General features: G+C 40.8%; 1 protein-coding gene across 10 annotated transcripts in view; it reads right to left on the bottom strand.

Moving 5' to 3' along the window:
* GBF1 (golgi brefeldin A resistant guanine nucleotide exchange factor 1) overlaps positions 1–18,873 on the bottom strand; it is a 107,942-nt gene extending 89,069 nt beyond the window's left edge. For 2 of the 10 annotated variants that reach the window (XM_075758413.1, XM_075758411.1), the window contains exons 1-5: positions 18,607–18,852; positions 15,126–15,173; positions 14,091–14,197; positions 12,715–12,820; positions 11,357–11,423 (exon numbers count right to left, since the gene is read on the bottom strand). In XM_075758413.1, the coding sequence (XP_075614528.1) occupies positions 11,357–11,423; positions 12,715–12,820; positions 14,091–14,125 (208 nt within the window). In that variant the 5' untranslated portion in view covers positions 14,126–14,197; positions 15,126–15,173; positions 18,607–18,852. Of the gene's footprint in view, positions 1–7,865; positions 8,019–11,356; positions 11,424–12,714; positions 12,821–14,055; positions 14,198–15,125; positions 15,174–18,606 lie in introns of those variants that run through there. The other 8 variants (XM_075758417.1, XM_075758416.1, XM_075758418.1 and 5 more) reach the window with 7 other exon arrangements.
* Positions 18,874–20,610: the final 1,737 nt, after the last annotated feature.

A 20,610-nucleotide genomic window follows, 5' to 3' on the forward strand; every position in this document is an offset into this window, starting at 1 on the left:
TAGGTACTATGAGTCTTCCAGAGGAGGAGATGGGAGCTAAATCAGTGATGTAAGAGGAAGAAGTGAACAGAGGAGCTGAAAGGATTTAAAATTGTAAATATCCTTCCTTTGGCTCCCTCCTCTCCTTTTCTGGAAAGCGCAGACCGGCAGTTTCAACCTTTCCACCGTTTATTTAACTGGCTTAACAAAGGGTCCTAACAGGTCACAAATAAGCTTTTTAAATAAAAAGCACAAGTTGAAATCAACTGTGGATATATCAAAACTCATGGCTAGGCCAATTTTATTACTTGAGGTGGAATTAAAAACCACTGCAGCCTTCTTTCAATAGCAGATTCACATAACAAGACCTCTTCAGCTATCTGCAAGCAGGTAGAGGTTCCTCAAAACAAAAGCACTTTTGACCCATTCTTCTAAAACAAACACATGAAAGACCTAAACTAGTTTTGCTTAAGTACAAGTACAACCTTTAGAACAATCTAGATTATTTTCACTACAGCATTAAAACTTTAAAATTTTAAAATGTTTCTGCTAGAGAGCTTATTCCTGCTTCCTTAAACCCTATACATTTGCATGTTTTCTGGTACCCTTTCCTTTTCTGTAACACTGGAACACTTTTCAAGCATCCAAGTGGCACATCATATCAGAGGAGCGGAGACCAGCACGACAAGAAAAAAAATGAGCATCTTATGGGTGGCATTGAAAGATGTTAAAAAAATACTGGCCAGCGCTGAGTAGGATCAAGTGAAATGTGGGCAAAATATGAACTGCATTACATGTTAGATTTTATTAGCAGCCTCATACAGCTGCTCAAATTCAGGCATCTAATACGGGGATGTGAACAGCTGGTACCATCACCTGCTGTTCCTGCAGAGTGAAAGAGAGTGTGTGACCTTCCGCTGCAGCACATGGGTCTTGTGCATGTGAACAAGTACCAGTATGGGTTGTGAAACTCAATAGCATTAAGAACTGCCATCCAAAAAAGAAACTGTACAACTTAAAGGCAGCTGAATGAGAATGAACTTCACTTTCAGATTTTTAATGGATTGTCAATAAAAGTGGAAGGTTTTCAAAATTTAAGTCGATGTTGCCTCTGACACAAAGCTTTAATAGTCAATTACCAAACAACCATTAAATTAAGCATTCCAGGATGCCTACGATAGTGTGTGTCTGTGTGTGCCCCATTAATTAATAATGTATTTCTTCAGCAATTTCTTTTTCTCTGAAGAAAACATTTTCTTTTTCTCAATTATTGAACTACCATTCAGCTACTCTGTTAGAGTTGCTCTATTGCTTTCTACAATGTCTGAATCTTTTCATTTCTTCCTCTCCTATGTTTCCAACACTCTTGGCAAAGCCCTTTCTCCAAGAAAACGTTCCTTTTTTTATTTACCAAACATGGATATTTCTTCCCTCATGTTCTTAAGCAGAAGTCTTCACGATTAAAGAGTTCAGACTCCTATATCACACAAAGAAGTCATACGCTTTCAGAAAAGTTTGCTGTTTAGAACTTACCTCTTGGCCAAACCAAAATCCTATTTTCCTACAATATCACAGTATTGTGATATTTCCTACAGTATCTTGTTTCAACTGAAAAAGTCTCTTCCTGCTGTCCATGTTTTAACAGAATGGTAAATATTTGAGCAAACACATTTCCTACATCTTTGTGTTCATCATCAACACCACCACCAAAGTAAGTATTTTCAGGACTGTTCTCTGCCTGCTCCCTGTACCAGCCTGATCACTTCACATCTGAAGTGCTAACTTCATACTGAGGCAGAATGTATTTGAGAGAGGGGAAGCACAGAAATAAAATTTGACAGTGCTTGTTAGATCTTAAGTCTGACTGAATATATTTGCACTTCGGACATCGAAAAAACAAATGTTTTAACTAAGAGCTGAGTATGCAAAGAAAAACATAGTATTTCTGAAAAACAAAAGTGAAAACCTCAGATTGAAGTGAAAACCAGCTAATGATGTCTCCTCCCATGCTGCCATGACAGCCATCTTAGTTATTACAGAACTATTACAGGCCACTATAAACCGTGTAATCCCGCTTTGAAGAATATCCAAGTTCCTAAGCACAGTTACTAAGGATGCTTACATAAGCAACCAAATTTTACCACTGCCACTCATTTTATTTCTAGAATAAAGCCCCTCCCCTAGGCTATACCCAGATCTAATAGACTGTTCTTCTTCAATGCGCCATGATCAAGATAACAACTGCATCTTGATTTATTCCAACAATACATCATATTTACAATTTGCCACCTAAATTATTTTAGCAGTTAAGAGGTAAATGGGATCTAATTCAACTGCCATTTGTCAGACTTTGTCACTGTATCAAGAAAATTACAATTTTCTGAAAAGTAACAGGGTACAAGGACACATTTTAATAAAAAAAACTTCCTCCCAGAATTAAGTTAAACACAATCAAAAGTAAACAGCATTGTTTTGAAGTCTCTCATCTCTAAGTGGCACATGTCAAGAATTATTAACAGTCATGCAAGCATCCAGACTCTTGCACCAAGCCAAGGCAGCATATACTTTCTGAAAGATTGCTCTGTTTATAACTTACTGTTTCAATATGGCTAGGAATAAGTTTCAGCTTAGTGCTACAAGGACAGAACTGGAAATTAAAAAAAAACCTGAAGTGCTTATATTAGGGTACATACAGAGGATCAAACAATCAAAGTACCATCATCACTGAAGAATTTAACATATTCAGCTAACAAGCATAATCAAGTGCACCTCTTGAGTATTACAATTGCATAATTGTGATTACAGTGCAAAACACATTAGCATAAGCCATCGTGGAAACAGTTTATCAATCCATTCATTTTAATAGGCCAGCTAAAGCCAGTATCTCCCCAAACTTTAGTTCTATTGCATATATCTGCAAGGTCTCATCTAACATGTTTTACTTTCTACCCATCTCGCATTGTCTCTTTTTTTTTTTTTGTCATAATGTCTCACCCTGTTCCTCAACTGTCACGTAACTATGCACCTCTTTCTTTCACAATGTGCTTGAATATAGAAGTAATTTGAACTGACAAGTTTTAACTTCAATAATTCACCACGCAAAGAGCACAGACACATTCATTTCATGAAATTCAAGTGATGAGGAGTCTAAGTCTACCCATGCCTTTAAACTAAACAAGAAATACCCTAGTATAATTAGGAGTTCAAAGCAAGAGCAGGTTGCTTTAACACTTCCAATAGCATTTCCAAGTCACACGGATATAGTATATCATACAATACTAATGTAGATCTATCCATTTTCTACAATAACTACGACTAGTTGATAAATGTTCCTTCTCAAGATGGGTTTTATTTCCTACAATTTTGTGATGACATGTACTGATTCACTGTCCCTAGAAGATTTACATATATTTAACTCACAATTTAGCCTTCCTCACTCTATTAATGAATTCACAGAAAGTATCTGTTGATACCACCAACACTGGAACGAATGCATTTCAAGCTCGTCCATGACATGACGTTTCCATCTCTTTCACCTCAGAATCCATCATATCACAAGACCTCAGACCATACCTTTAAGCTACTGTATTATAGGCAATATATAATCACACTTTCTTTGTAGCTTTTAGAGGTGCTGTAAAGCAAGTTAAAATCATGTCATGTAAAAGATGACAGGAGTTTTCAGGGAACTGCATGCAGCTGTAAGTTTTGTAGCTCCTTCCTGGACAAATTCACTGTCTGGCATCATTTTCTAAAGGCAGATTACAAAAGCAAGATCTTGACTATCCATCTGAAATTTTTTTTAGAACTTACAACAAGGAGGTCCATAACATGCTGGAAGAAATTATTTTTTTCCTAATTGCAGAAACAAACAAACAAAAAAACCCTTCAACAATAATCTATTCCACAACACTCAAACAGCAGACAAGCTAAGTACAGTTACCCTAACAAGAAAAAGCTCTTGCAAGTTTACTTCAAACAGGCAAGCCATCAACTGCACATCCCTCACTATTAACATTCCCTAACCAATCAACTTGTTTTTTTAATAACAATGTTCTCCATTACTCTGCTACTTTTATACTTACCTTTCAATCCCTCCCATTCTACCTCTTGTTGGCTTTTCTCTTCCACACTAATTATCGAGAGCAGCAGCACTTTATCACACATCCCTGCACTATTCCTGAAAAAAGGGACATTTTGCCCAATTGAATCTTCTTTCAAACCTCTCCTTCAAACTCACCTCTTGCTATAAACCGTATTAGGCATCAGCCAACATGTTTGAAGGACAAATGGAAGTAGTCATTAAGGAAAACCCTCAAGTGTTTAACAACTTTGTATTCTTAACAACTTCTCTCTGCTTCCACCCTCTTAAGCTACAAACTCTTTGAGGTGAGGAATGCTTCAGTATGCTTGTGGCATATGTATGCCCAATGCTTCTTGGCAGTCCTATTACATATTATGCAACCATATAAATATGCACCTGCACTTTGTCGCTTCTTTGAAGTAAATCATCTTTGAAACACTACTTTTAACAGGTTAGATGGCAGCAGTTTAGCAAGGAGAGAAGACAGTTAAAAGAAGGAAAGGTGACAGAAGATCTATATATTTAATAAACTTCTATTGGAATTCAGCAATTTCGTGTACACTCCTACTTCCAGAGGATTTTTACTATAATGCAAATAGCCTTAATGTCTCTTAATTGGCCACAATTCCTTTTAACTAGTCTTGACCAAAACAAAGACATCATCACCAAAAAAACCCTGGAATAAAACCTCCATGGATGACTTAAGAGGAACCTTAACTTCAGCAGAGCATCTGGTACTGCCTTTCTACCAAATCAAACTGCAATTTATTGCCCTCTAATGTATGTACATTAGGCCATTTCCTTTATGGCTCCACTTCACACAGAGGCAGTAACTGAAGGAAATAATGGAGTGCCCAACAAGTGGGACAGTAATTGCTCAACAAGCGTGGAACAAGAGAGAGTCAGTTGCACACCGTGCACATGTGGCAGCTCTTCAGAGCCCAGCCCTGCAGCGGTAACAGAAGGCTGGTGTTACAGAACAAGCTCACTGTGGGAACTCTGCCAAGCAACAGCCAGGAGCGCTTGTCCATCTAAATCCTTGGGTCCTTAAGGATTAAGGGTCAGGAAACAATCCCTTCCAACAGCACCACCTCCTGCCTGTACCTGCCAGTCATTAGCCATGCACAGAACGAAGACTGTTAAGCTCCAAGCTCTAGTCTTAAACTGCACCCAAAGAAAGGATGCTTAGGTGGTATCACAAGGGTGGTGGTGCTGGACTGCAAAAGGGACAGTTCAGATGCAGAAATACCTTGTGTGAAGACCATCTTACTGGGTTCGATTTTTTTTTTCTTCCCTCTAGACATTCCCAGAGTCACTCCGCTTCTTTTGAATATATTCAGTAAGTTTCTTACTACTCAGATACACAAAATAGAAGATGAACGCAAGAGCTAAAAAGTTACCAAATCAAGGATGTTATAGAAACCACAGTTTAGCCCTTTCTGCCTGTTCCATCTTAGATATACGATCTCTCAATTGCATGCTTCCACTTTCAGGAGTCCCAATTTCATTCAGTATATTATGTTGAAGGGCTCAGTGAACAATTAAACAGAATCAATTACAGTTCAGAGTGACCTTATCCATACCCGATTTCTAACACTCTCTATAAACACTGTCCTGCACACAACGGAACAGCCTCGGAAACGGTTATGGTGGTTGCCTTGGGGCATCTATAAACTTCCAAACACTAACTGTTATTTTTCATCAAACACATTCCTCTTCTTTCTTCTCTTCCTTTATACAGGAAGAGCACTAAGTCTTAAGTGAAATTATGACAATTTTGGTGGTAGTTTTGTGCTAGAGAAGTTCACATCCCAGGTCCCCAGTGCGGCTACCATTCTTAGGGCACATTAGTGTCACTCCAGGAAAATCACTTAGAAAGTAAAGCACAAAATTAGCAACCACCTGGGGAAAGTATAATTTATTATTTCCCACCAATATTAAGAAAACCTATGCCAAAAATATCAATAGAAACCTATTATCTGAGGGAAAATCAAAGACCTCAGCCATAAGACAGTCATTTGATGATACAGTAAGATTAAAGAGAAGATTAATCTCTCTCAAAGTGAGTATTTGGAACAACCTGCAGCTTCTAAGCAAAAATACTGCATTGGTTCACATTCTCTCTGCATTTGGAAGGAAAACTAGGAACTTGCTTTTAAAATGACAACTTTTACTGCATCGTCTGAACACAAATTGCAAAAACCAAGTCTGGATTCAGCCTGAAAGCAAAGCATCAAATTAAAGTTGTCACCTTAATCTTCATATTTCTTATAGTAAGAAGGTGATAGAAAACATTAAGAGACATTAACTACCACTTCTGTACACTGTGTCAGGTCATTCGACAATGACTAAAATTGAATTGCCATCCCCTAATTAGAGTAAAGCTGAGTTAAAGTTATGGAAGAAACTTCACTCTATCAATTTCCTAACCTTTCTTACTCCCTTTCCATTCTTCTTAAAAATTTTATAGAGAATGCAACAAAAACTAAATGCTAGACTGAGTTGCTTGGTCTTCCAAAATACCAAGTTAACATGTATGGATACCTGTTATGTAAAAAAAAAGTATTTTTTTTTAAAGTTATCACAGGGACAGACATAATCTAGGAGACCGGTGAGTCTTCTAGATATTTTATATGAAGCTGATATGCAACAGAAAAAACCTTAGGGCTTTTTTTTTTAATGTTTGCTCTAGATAACATTGCCATTCTTCAATGCAAACAAAGGGAGAAGTATCACAACTTACAGTTCATCAGTATTTGTTACTTACTAGTAAGTCCAGGCACTTCCTGCAGGAACTCAAGATATAAATAATAAACAAAATATAGCATTGCTCATATCTGCAAAGTAACAGGCATTGCAGCACTATACGTATCACACATCCATATAATCTAATTCCTATACTTCTTTAAAAAAAATATTTTCACCGATTTCTTAACTTGAATAGACCACAATGAATAATTCAGATTCAATAATACTGCAATAGCTTTGAGAACAGGCCACACATTTATATTTACATTTACTACTGATTTACCACTTTTTAAAACTAGATCTTTCAGAAAAAGTTCAGACATTAATCCCAAATCAGGATAAAATTCCTCTTTTGTTTTATAGGAATGTCAGATTTTTTTCTAAAAACTGAGTTTCCAGAGCTCAGACAAGAGAAAATGAGTGTGCAATCAAATCTACATACCAGAAAACTGATGGCTACAGTAACAAGTATATTAAGTCAGTACACTGGGCAAAGGTTCTCTTACGGTTACAGTCATTTGACCTTTAGCCAGCTCTTAATGCCCCAGCCAACCCTCTAAAGATGGAGATTTGCAGCAGCTTCTTGTCTGAAATAAGCCATGAAAAGATTCTTCTGAACCCACTGTACAAGCATTCATTTAAAATGTCATGAATGTGCATGAAATCAGAGTGCTTCTAACAGCTTACTTTGCAGCTTCTGTTTAAATGCACTAACTCTGAACCACCAGAGGATAAAAGGACTCAAACCTTCCAGTCTGGCACTCATGGACCTAAAATATACACAAGCACCTCTTCACAGGTGTGTTTACCTAGTTTAAACCCTATTTAAATAGACTCTTGATGCACACACTTTCCACAAACACCTGCTTCTCCCACTGCAGTGCTGACTTGTACAAGGCAGTTGTCTTCAGTCATTTTCTGTCCTAAAGCCATCCTACACACCAGTAAGCAGTACTTCAGTCACAAAAATCCTGGTTACTGACTCATCCCCCCAGTCAGAACAAAGCACAAATTCTGCAATGAGGAGAATGACTACAGAAGTACCTGCTCTCACCTCTAGATCACACTGGAATGGTCTGAAGACTTCAACAGCCACAGCAAGATTTAAGGAAACCCAGTCCTCATCAGATTGCAGAAAAGCAGGCTTATAATTAATTCATATTTCCAGCCATTTGTGATTATAAAACCTCTCCCTAGTGAGCTCAAGAGCATCCTATGTTGGAAACACTCATGAAAGAGAAGATGCTCAGTTATCATGGATGTCAAAAAAGAAGCTTCCTTTTGCTGACCTAAATCCATAACAAAAGTGATGAAATGAACAAATATTTCAACATCCAGACACATTTTCTAGATACTCAGCTTACTTTAAAAAGCAGTCAAATGGAGTTGTTGTGACAGCAGCCCTAGATCCAAACTTGTATCTATAGCAAGGCTTCCATCAGTGTTAAAATAACCTTTGAAGATGTAGTTGTATTTCAATTTTGCATGCATGGACAAAGCTTCATAGTCACTCCTTCCATATGGCTGTAACTCAGGACACAGATTTTTGCTTTTTCTAAGCAGTGGAAAAACAAGACACCACATCAAAATAAGGCTTACAGTGCTTATCTTAGTACAGCAAACATTCAGCTATTAAATTTATCTTGGAGTAACTTAGCATCACCAAAGACAATAGAACCTCTATTGTTCCTTTATGTTTTTCAGGCAACTACTATCAATAATAATAAAAATATATGCAGCTCATAAAAGTATAAAAATGGCATACAAGAAGCCAAATGATAGTGGATCAGAACAGACATGCTGTTCATTCTCAAATTATTAAACTGCTTTTATAATTCTACATAAAATTGCCACAGAAACTAAGTTTCCCTGTCAGAATTTTAAAGAGCAATATCATTCCACATAATTCAGGTCCAAGGCCCTTAGCTAGGTGTGCTGAAGTGTAAAAGCGAAGCTACTCTTACCAGAATCATGGGACTGTTTGTGCAAGCAACAGCATCTTCTCTAGGTGCTTCCTTCAAGAGCCCATACAGACATTAGAATGGGATGGGATACCACTACTTAGTTGCAAGCAAGCATTCACTATTTTGGTAATCAAATAAAACGCATTATGTAATTTAGTTACTCTTGAGGAGCAATACTTTGAAATGGTAATCTTTAGCTGCTGGAGGCATACGGTGCATCTTTATACCCTTGACCAGGGTATTTCAGCATCACAGTCATGACAGAGTTAATACCCACTAGCTCAGAGGAGAACAAAAGGTACTCCACTGCAACATGCCTAACATTTACATTGCCTCTCTTTGCTCATTAAACAGGTTTTGGTTAAATAATGAACAAACTGTATTACAGACTCCGATGAGAATTCCAAAATTATAAATCAACTGGTAAAGCCCAGAGGAGAATGAAGGGAGTGGGAGGGAAGGAAGGATAATATTGACTAATATAAAGGGCGCAGCTTGACAGTGGATATTCCTGCCACACCTGATCAAACACGCTCCATGGGGGAGGGGAAGGGAGGGCGAGAGCAAGAGGGGAGATGGGACAAGGCAGCCTGAAATTTGCATCCGGAACAGATTAAAATGGGTTCTTGGGGGATTGAGAAAATACATAATATATATTACTATAAATGCAAAATTGTACTAAAAGCTAACTCAAATGTCAAAGATTACAGCTTGAATAAATTTAAATATAAAAGCAATGCGTTTCCGTGAGCTAATGAAAGAGACATGAAAAGAAGGTCTAGGCAGAAAAAAAAACACCCCACCCACAAAAAACCCTAAGCTTGGACTTTTCATTGCCTGGAAGATGAAGCAGGAGACTCTATATCATTCAAAGTATTGCTTGGGAACCAGTCCTTGTCTAAAACTGAAAAAAATGGAACGTAGTAATGATGTCCTATCTCAAGACACTAGTCTATAAATAGAAATCACTGAAACTGAAATTACCTGTTTAAAAGAACCTCATGAAGTCAAACCAACATGCTATCATCACCATATATAAGTGATTATTATCTCAGCATGAAACACACTTACATGATGACTAATACTCACAGGGAGTCTCTGAATCTCTCAGTACATTAAACTTTGCTTTCTCTAACACAAGCAGACAGTGGGCTTGCATTTCTTCCCCCAACAAGTCAGTAGCACGTTGTATCTAGCTACTCTAGATAAATGACCAGTCCCTGACATTTACTCATACTGCATTTATTTGAGCATCCTGACATTCCCTGCTCTTGTTGATGAGAAGAGCTATCTGCAATAACGGCAAAGAACTTCAGGAGTCTCATTTTAGAGAAAATTTTCTCTCATAGAAGGGACAGAAGGAAAACTTCATCCCAAAACACTTCTGGTAACTACGCATATCCTACAGAAAATGTGTGAGTTTACAAAAAACCCCACAAATCCAGACTGTCACGTAGTCTGGGTACAAGCACAACATCCAGAAAAAAAATACTATCCAGAAATACAAGCTGTGCAGGAGTTCCCCGAGATGTCATGACCTGACAGAAGAGTTCTGCTCACAACCAAGGGAAGTTCACCCAGCAAAGTAAAACATTACACTTGCAGCCACAAAAGAGGAAGGAATTAGGGCTTAGAACTACCGTACTTCTAAAGAACATGCTTTTTATGAGATTCCAGGCTCAGCTCTGACACAAGAATGAGCACACTTCACAATTAGAAATGCAAAAAGTCCATGTCAAACTTATGCTGAGTGCAGTTCTGAACACTCATTGTAATAAAGGACCCAGAAATAAAGCTCACTTTCAAATATTACAATTGGTAAGACAAATCCTGGGAAGAACCAGCAAAATGACACATGCAGCTCAGGATTAGCCTAACTTCCAGGCTCTTGACATATACTTAGGTCACACTTAAACAACCACTCCAGAAACTACAAAAAGAGAAAATGTGGGGGGAAAGGGGAAAAAGACAGGTTGGGAGAAAAAAAACCTGGTCAGAATACCCATCACAGCCTTGCATTCTATCTCTGTAATCAATATAGATTTCCAATTCCTTTCAGTGCAACTGGTGACAAAGTCAGCCTTTCACTTCAAGGCTGAAGAGACCCAAATGGAAAGTGAAATCTGTGGTTTGCTTATTACTGATAACAAACGATGAAAACCAACAAACCAAAGAATGTGAGGAGAAAACAGAAAACGGGAGGCTACTTTCTAAGCAGATTTTTCCCATCATTCACAGATCAGAAAGCATAAACAAAGCATAGATAGACTACGCATACTAATACAACAGATTTCATATATTACTACATGCTTCCGTATATTGAAGAAACATGCATATTCATATTTTTTAAAAACTGTACATATAAAGACACACAAATATATACACACACATATATATATCTCCAGATAGTGGCAGCAGTAGTATCTGTGTACTAGTTTACATTGGTATTATTTTTCTAAAAGTATATACATATTTGCTCTTTTCTTGTTATTCAATATATGACTTCTGAAGAGTAAATAAGACAAACAAGTACACCTGTACATTTACTTGCATATACCTGCCGATTTCTGTATAAGCTTACCTGTTATATTATTCAGCACTTCTTTTAACAGGCTAAAGCTATGCAGCAGGGGATCTCTTTCTTCATCCTATAGGTTGTATATAGGAAGGAAGTCATTAATGAGGCAAATATATTCCTGAAGACAAATCTTAATAATGGGTCTGTAAAGACCTCACCTTCATATTCACAGAAGTACTGTGAGTTGAGTTTATTACTGTTAGCGCGTTTACTCCATCAAAATCAAGAGAAGCATTTTTATTTTCCTGCTAGTGGTCCCCAATGTCATACAGCTCAAATGTCAAAGCATAGGTTCGAGACTGAGCATTCTGGTTTGGTTTTATTGTCCTTAGAAGTATTGCTGATTAGCCTTCTGCTGTTCAATAAATTTCAGAGCAAATCTACCTCATACCATATTGAAATGGCTCATCTGGATTTGCTACAATGTTAATCTATGCAGATTGTAACGGGAACAGAAATACAATGACATTTGGTGCCATTAAAATAACTTGAAGAAAGAATCACAGTGCAAAATTTATATGAATAGCTGCATCCTTTAGCCTATCTTTACAATATTAAAATACGGAGGAACAGCAGTTTCTCCAAGCTGTGTACATCCACAGCCACACCTTCTACCGGGTGGCAGTGAGCTCTAATGAAGAAATGCCAGTTAGAAAGAAAAAGGGCCCTGCCCTCTGACAAACTGAAACCACTTGTGCTGGCTGACAGCCATCTGCTATTCATGTGACATTCTGAAGTGCACCACAGATACAAAATGCCACATGCGTACATCCACACTGCAGAAGCCATAAACTGACCAATGCATCATTAGACTTGGAAACGTTGTACGAATGGCTTTTAACAAAACAGGTTTTAAACTATTAACAGGTTTTAGTCAGGAATATAGTTAGAAGTCACAAAAGGGAGCTAAAAAAAGATACTATGCCAAATTAAAAATTAAAAAAATACCCTATATATAATGACTTCCCCAATTTTTATTTCATGGCTTTCATAATGAATACTGTCTTCTCTAAGAGGGCACAAAAGATATATAATAACATTGTGCTAAATAAAATAACACCATATATTCGAAATCACTGACATACCAGGTGATAAAAGTCTAAGTGAGATGATTCCCACGTGGAATACAATGTGGGGTTTTTTGTTTGTTTACAGGGTATACAGGTAGAAGATTTCCAGCTTTGTACCTCTTACAGTCGCTGGCACACAAGAAGCCAAAACTGCTCAGCATGAAACAATGTAGAAAGTTATTCCAACTTTACTTACAGAAGTGCTATAATGAGTGCTAAAAAAAAATTGAGGTACTTTTCTAAAACCATAGCCATAGTGCAAACAAGTAGCAACAATTCAAGGTAACTTGCCAGATGCGTGTGAGTGCTCCATCGGGCATTACGCTTTATGGCTCCCACCACCGCGTTGATTTCACCTTGTACAATGTAAATGTTCTTATCCACCATCTTGACAATTCTGAAAATAAAGGGAATTCAAATTAATCTCCAGCACCTCAGAATCATCCTCTTCCTCAGAAGAAACATCAAGTTAGCCCTAGTCAAGCAAGAGGACTGCAGAGATGCAAGAAACTCTTTCAAATCTTTGTTTTGTACATGCAGACAAATACGGTTATTTTGGCAAAAGGAAGACGCTTTTCCAGAGAGTGCATTTTCAGGACTATGAGAGCAAACAGTTAGTTATAATAGGGAATCTGTGAAGCAAGAGACAACTTTGCCAAAGCACATTCCTCATTTTTTTCCACTCTATGTAAGTTCACAGAAAGGTAAAGTGCTGGGGTACCAGGACAGACATCCATGACAATGCAATAACACATGCATCTCCAGCACTTACGCCAAGTCCTGCAGCTCTACACAGAACACAAAGCCAATCTTGTACTCTGTTAAATAAGCATCAGTGACTTGAATAAACTGGCCAGAGTGTAACTCTCTGGGACTTTAAACTTTGACAAAATAATTTATAACAGATGTTGATTTCACACTTCCTTCATGAAAAAAGCTTTCAAGAAAGTGGGCAAGTAAAAAAGTCACAGGTAAGATCCCACAAAGAAATAAGCAAAACTACAGACAAAACTGGATGGAACACAGGGAGAAAAAGTGATAAAGCTAAAGGCAGACATTTACTCTCATGTAGCCTGAGGTCTTACAAGGAAAAACAAACTGGTGTACCCAGAGAGTGAACTGGAAGAGAGGAAAAATTTTACAAGCAAGAAATATTTGTAATGTTCTGAGAAAAAGAAACAAAGAGTGGATTACTACAGGATTGTTCTCCCTATACTACCTGTAGCTCAGATATAGTCAAGCATAAAGAAATAAGAATGGAGGGGAATGAACAGACACAACTGTTCATAAAGAATAAACGGGACCTATAAAGAGGCCAGTCAGTCAGATGATACCATGTCTGCAAATGAGAAGGATTTAGTGAAATGGTAGCCAAGTAATGAGACTTTTTCAGAAGGTATGAAAAGAAAATGAGGAATCCAGCTTGAAATCACAACAGGCCATCCATAGGGAAGCAAAAGACTGAAAACAGATGAAACATTGATCGTAACACTTCAAATCAGACAGGCTCATTTAAAGGACTCAACTGGGGAAGGAAGGCAGAGGGTAATAAAACACAGAGAATATGAGGATTTTTGCCCATGTAGCAAAAGCAAAGCTGGAAGGAAATGGTTTTGGTGTATTACTCCAGACCTCAGAAGCACCACCACAGAAATTTCAGAACGTACATCCTGGATCTGTCAGACTTCACATTAATTAACATGTTTGAATTATCAGCAACACTTCAAATATACAAATATCCTCCCAGTGAAAGAGACTAATTTGCTTCAGGACTCTGTAAATAATGGAAAGAAAGCAAAACATTACAAAAATATACCTTATCAAGGGAGAGCGTCAGATTTGTTGCTTCAGTTTTTTATATGTTTGCAATAGGATGAATAATCTTATGGCAAAACTGTTTTTTACTTCATTACATTAATTATACATAATAGTATTCCTAAGTGTTACACAATAAATTAGGGGCAAAGACAAGAGCATTTTATAATATAGGAACTGCCATGACAGACCAGATCAATAAATTATCTCATTCACCACTGGATAATTCAGAAGAACAAATAGCTCTACAAGTAGTTTGCTTGTGCCCTGAAGAACAAATGTTTATATCCTCTCTCCACAAATGTATATAACAGAACCACAGACATTCTTCCAACTTGCGTATCTAATGTTTGAGAGATGTTCCTGTCCTCAATAGTAATTTATTCCATATTTTATTTATATGACTGCATTAAAATATTGCATAAAAATAGCCTTCATCACAATTTTTTTCTACTTCAGTATGTTGTCTTTGTTTTAATACAAGGCATTAATGGGAGATTTTCTCTTCCATGTAAGATTCCTCACTTACTTATTTCTTCTTTCAGTAATTCAAATATTTTCCATATTTCTAAAAAAGGCAGTTTCAGGGATCAAAACTCTGGTCCACAGAAGTACCTTTGCAGAAATAGTTTATACATTGAAATTTGACAAAACTCAAGTTATTTCTGTCTTCACTGTTACAAAACAATATTGAGTATGTAAACTCTGTGGTGCCATTCCAGGCATTTAGCAAACTGACTTAGAAACAAAGAGTCCCCCAACCTAATTTGGAAAAGCATGTAAAGAAATACCAGACATATATATCACATGCCTTGTACATGAACAGATACTCAATAGTTCTGACAATATTTAAAATTATGCTGAAGCTTAAATGCTATTCTGCATACTACTGAATCTGCTTGTAGGACTCCTATTTCTTTTCCTCTACTTTTAACCTAAAAGAATCAAGACAGAACAGGTTGTTAAACTCAGTCCTTCCACAATGTGGGAGACTTACAATGCTCAGCTGTTCCCAAACCTCGTGCTATCTCCAAGCAGCAAAACATGAAGAAGATAGACACAAACCTCCAATACACACCTTTTCCTTTTAACCTGATGGGAAACTAAATGTGCTGATCCTTTCAAGCAAGGGTGCAAAAAATCCACGTTGCTTGGCAGGGGTCTCCTGACATATAAAAATCCTGTAAAACTTAAGGGATTTTTTTTTTTTTTGCAATTATACACTTTCATTGCCAACTATTTAAAAAGACTTGAGGAGAACACACTCCTTTCCTCCTTGTAGATTCCATCAAATGTAGCTTGATTCAAAAGTACAAAAATTCACTTTACACATGCCAAAAAACTTACTGGTCCAATGCAACTGAAATAACCTATCAAGCTAGAGACACAGATTCAGTCTCAGATCTCTGAACATCACGCATACAGCCCACTTCACCACAAACCCCGGGTAAAGATGGGGGAAAATCCTGCTTTACATTTAAGCTTGCAGTTAACTAAGTAACAGCGCATACACACACTCCAAAGTAAACCATAGCCAGCTACCTTCATTCACGCAAAGGAGCTTTGCAACTGTGTGCTGGAGAAGGAAATAGAAAATAATGACAGGGTGAGGGGAAAGCCAGACAACTGTTTTCAGAAAGATGCACCTTGTAAGCTAAATCCACCAAAAGCACCATCCATCCTTGCAAAAGTTTATTTCCAGCAACGGAAATAGCTTCTCTAAAATCCACACTTCCCAAAGCCTGCCCCTTTTAAACTATCAGATAATTTCAGTGTGCATTCCTTCAGCTATATCTTCATCACAAGCTTACACTTTAGAGCTCAGTATAGAAGTACTATATTGAAAAAAGTTTTAAGATTGAAAATAGTGCGCTGAAGCTGCAGAGAGAAAGTTACAAGATTTACCAGACGTGCACTGAACGATCGGTTTTACCAGAGCGTGGTGGTAGTCAAGCAAAACCACTACATGTTTGTTCAACATACAGAAAAATTAGTAATGTGAGTTCTGGCTTACAAAGGTATGGTCTGAAGAGTGGGATACTGTGTAACTGTTGGTTGGACAGGTTAACAGAACTACTAATGCTGAAGATCATTTAAAAAGTTGAAACGACCTCCCTGGCAAAGCCATGGTTCCAACACCTCGATGTCTTCGGATCAAGGCTGGATGCCTTTCTTGAAAGCAATCTTTAATCAAATACAAGATAACAGACTCGGTACAGAAACAAATGGATTAAGTTCTGTGGTCTTGAATTATGCAGAAAAAACAGAAAAGACACCTATTAAATTTCAAATGCTTTTTAGCTCCTAATCTCTTCAGTTAGTCCTACATAAACTCCTGTTTCTTTCTCATGATAGGTTCATACATGTGCTTAAATCTGCAAATCAGTCCTCAGATTTTTCTCCTACACAGAAATTTGACAGGCAGCACAGTGCAAATGACAGTTCCAAACCAAGGCAATGCAGCTACCCAGCCCACCAGGAGAAACAGGAAAGCTGTTAGCATTCACAGCCTTGCCGCTAACGAGGTTAGGAACACTATGAGTAGAAAAAGGTAGATGCCTGAGCATGTCATAAAAGAGCAAAATCTAACATTCATATGTTTCTCAAAGCCTTCAGCAATGTCCTATGGACAGTAATTATCACTATTCTGAGACTACTCTGAAATAGTATCAGATGTGAAAACTTCATATAAAAACACTGAAAAGATTTACACCTGCAAATGATTTTTTTTGACATGCACCGAACACCCCACTGCTCAACCTTGCAACATGCCAGCTCAAAACATCCCAGTGCATAGGAACCCAAATTTTTCCTGGGTATTACAGTCTCAGGTACACCTTTAGGGAAAACTCCCTCCCCTGCAGAGAAATGTCTGCAACTCTTCTGGAAACAAGTAAGAGTTAGCATCAGAAGTGACAAAGTCTGGCAGACTTCCATCAAGTCACTTCTTCCTATCACTAACTTTAGCCTTCAGCTATGGTTAATTGACTCAAACCCGGTGAAACTACTCCAATAAATAGCAATAATAAAAACCAACATAATAGCTATATACGCAAGAAAGGTAGTATTTCAAAGTAAGCTTCTGTTGACCTAAATTTGCACTGTTTATGACAATGCATGAATAAACTATATGGTCTCTGGCCTAGATTTGGTCACTCAAGTCTGGATACAATACACTGCTACCAAAACAGCACGTACAACACACTTAGGTCCATGAATCACAAACAACTCCTGCCTAACTCAGAGCTAGCTAGGCTACCCAGAAGCCCAGAGGACCATGAAAAAGCTCCTTTTCTTCCTTCTAAACCGCACATGGAAGGTACATCAATGTCTATCAGGAAATTTAACTTGCTTGGGTTCTTCATGTAATAACCGCTCTGCAATAAACATCACAGGTAGTAAAAGTTCAGAGAACTCAGGATGTTTTTCCAAAGGCTAGCTCCTAATGCCTGGACAAAAATAATAGAAAAGTATTGATTTTTAAGTATGACAAGGAACTGTGCAGTCCAGTGATGTCAAAATTCTGGGCAATTATGAAGGCCCTTCAAAAGATAAGCAACAGTAACATGACAGTTGTGGCACATCAGAAAGGAAGGTGGGACAGGCTTCTCTGCAACTCTCCATGTTTAGTTGCAACAGTGAGATAGTACCTGGGAATCAAGAAGAGAAGGCAACTCACATTTACCTGTCAGAACTGCAGAGTCAAAATGCAACCTAAGGAAAACATGGAGAGGGGGATTTTCTTTTCCAGTTATTTCATATTGTTGAAACTAAAAAACATGGTACCAGCTGAACTCATAACGTACACTCTAGGTTAGCTCTCAGCCTTCCTCCCGCGACAGCTAAGCGGCTGGCTACGTCCTGGGAGAAGTCTCCGTTTCCACCGACTTTTAAGCAACCCAACTTCGCGCAAGGTAAGCGGGTGCCTGTGCAGGTGCAGTGCACACCCGGCACCCCCTTCCCCGACCCGGCCGCCCCGGGGGCTGCGGCGCGGCCACGAGTCCCTCTCCGAGGCCTGACCCTGCTCTTCTCTTACGCCTCCAGCCCGCGGCCGGTCGTTGCCCAGAGCCGGGCGGCCCTCCCGGCCCCGCCGCCCCCCACCCTGTGGGGCACCCCGAGCAGGACGTCACGCGTGTCACGTCACCCCCCGGGGGCGGCTGCCAACCCCCGCCGCGGCCCCCCCCCCCGCCCGCGGGCCGCTGCACCCCCCGCGGCGGCCTGCCCCCGGCCCCCTGCCCGCCCCCGGGGCTGCCTCGGCTCCGTCCACGCCCCCCGCCGACACCGCAGGGTTCCCCCGCCGCAGCCTCCCTCCCGCCCGCCCCCGCGTCGCGACAGTATCGCGACAGGCACTCGCCGCCCGGCACTGACCCCCGCATCCAAAATGGCGGCGCCTGCTCCCCGCGGCGGCGGCGGCCGCTTCACACATCGGTCAGGCGGGTGGCAGCGCGAGCGGGAGGGCTTGGCCCTCCCTCTGTCCGCCCTCCCTCCCTCCCGGCGGCGGGAGGCGGCGGCGGCGGTCCCAGCGAGGCCGCCGAGCGCGGGGTCCTCCCGGGCACAGGCAAGCGAAACCGGCTCCGCACCACTCTCACTGACGTGGAAACAAGCGCACCCGAACCCGCTACCTGGTTACTACGCCGACGGACAGCCCGGAAAGCCAACCCGCGCACGATGCGACGAGCAGCTCCCTAAGGTGCCCAATGGGATCACGGTCTGAAACCGGAGAAGGCGGGCCCTCCAGTGACAAGCGGAAGAGAGCCAATGAAAGACGAGAGGGTAGAACTAGCAGAATCACTGGCCAATCGCGAAGGAGTCCTGCGATCGCGGGGCGCGGCCTCCCGTGTGCGGGAGCATCAAGGGTGGTTGAGCGGAAGCCGGAGGAAGGGTTGCCCTCGCAAGGCATTGTGGGCCGGACCGCCCGCACGCGCCGCGTCCCGCCCCGGGGGGTGTGGGGCCTTCTGTCCGCCGCCCGGGGCTGGGCAGGCCGGGTCCCGCTCCCCCGGTCCGCTCCGGGGCCTGGCCGCTCGGCGTGTGCGTCTCTGGGGGTGGTGCGGCTTCTAGCCAGCCTGCCCGGGCACCTGGGCAGGGTGGGTGACCGCCAGCGGGCCCTTCATACGCGTGTCTGCGGGTCCTCCTGGGGGAGGAACAGCGAGCGAGGGGTTGGAAGGGACGCGGGGCCTGTAGAGCAATGCTCGGATCTCTTGGCGAGGTGAAGCAGTGGCTGCAGCGGAGCCTCTCCTGCAAGTATTTCCTAACTTGCTCCTACAGCCCCCCCAGCTTCTCTGGCGCCGGCTGGGAGGTGGTGCCCAGCCAGCAGCTTGTTTCCTCCGGGACACCTCCCCGGGCCACGGTTCTGCTGTTCCCATTGCTGGAACCAGCCCAGGCCCTGAGTGGGCTGCAGGAAAATTCAAATGGACGAAACAAGGCACGCAGCTATTACGAGAGCACGCACAGCAGCACCCGGAGGGGCACACTCAGCTTTTCCTTCCTCTGCAGTCCTGCTCCTCACCTGGAAGCTTTCCTCAAACCTGAATACAACTGATGCTTTGCTCCATTTGGGCTGCAAGCCGTGTGCTATGGCCTCAGCTCATAAAGCCCAGCTAGCCTGGCAGCCAGGGACCACAGTCCAGTTTAAGTGCTCTTTGAAGCTAATTTGTTGGCCAACTTTTTTGCAGCAAGAGCAGTCACAGCTTTGCATCCATACAGCACCTAGCATAATGCATTTTTGGTGCTGGTCCAACCTTCTCAGCCATTTTCTGTGTCTGCCCCAGTGTCAATGCAGCATACTTTAATGGCAGTAATTTGCAGGGGTCACTCTGCTTGTTTAAGCTTCTGTCCATTGAACCTGGGGCAGACGACAGAAGGTCCTTGCAGTTACCTAACAGTTTTACAGCACTGGCATCTGCAGCCAGGTCACCCTGGGGATCTGTTGTGGCAGGTGTTAGAATGGTCAAAGCAGCAGCTACCCCAAAATCTTACGCTCTGTAGGGAAAATGCAAATAAAACTGAATGTGAAGGAAAGGTGAAAGGGTTGAAAAGTATTAATTCACTGTCCTAATCACAACTTCATCTCTTGTAGCGTGGCTGAAGGAGGGAAGTTCTCAGACAAAGGACCAAGGGAACCTGCAACAGGACTCTCCTGGCCAGCCAAAGCCAAATCTGAGGCTGACTCCAATGCCACCCTAAAAGATGGCCAAATATCGTCATGTCCCTTTCTTGAGGGCACAACCTCCAGAGAGGGAGTTGTAGGATGGGACACTCTGGAAATGGTGGTCACCGTATACCTCCTCTCCATGTGAATATCTGCCTGAATATTGCCTGATCAAGAACCAGTGTATCTTAGACTGAAAGTGCCGTTATCTCCCAGCTCTGACA

This window comes from Balearica regulorum, chromosome 7 (genome assembly GCF_011004875.1).
Source record: "Balearica regulorum gibbericeps isolate bBalReg1 chromosome 7, bBalReg1.pri, whole genome shotgun sequence".
In the NCBI taxonomy this organism is placed as follows: domain Eukaryota; kingdom Metazoa; phylum Chordata; class Aves; order Gruiformes; family Gruidae; genus Balearica; species Balearica regulorum.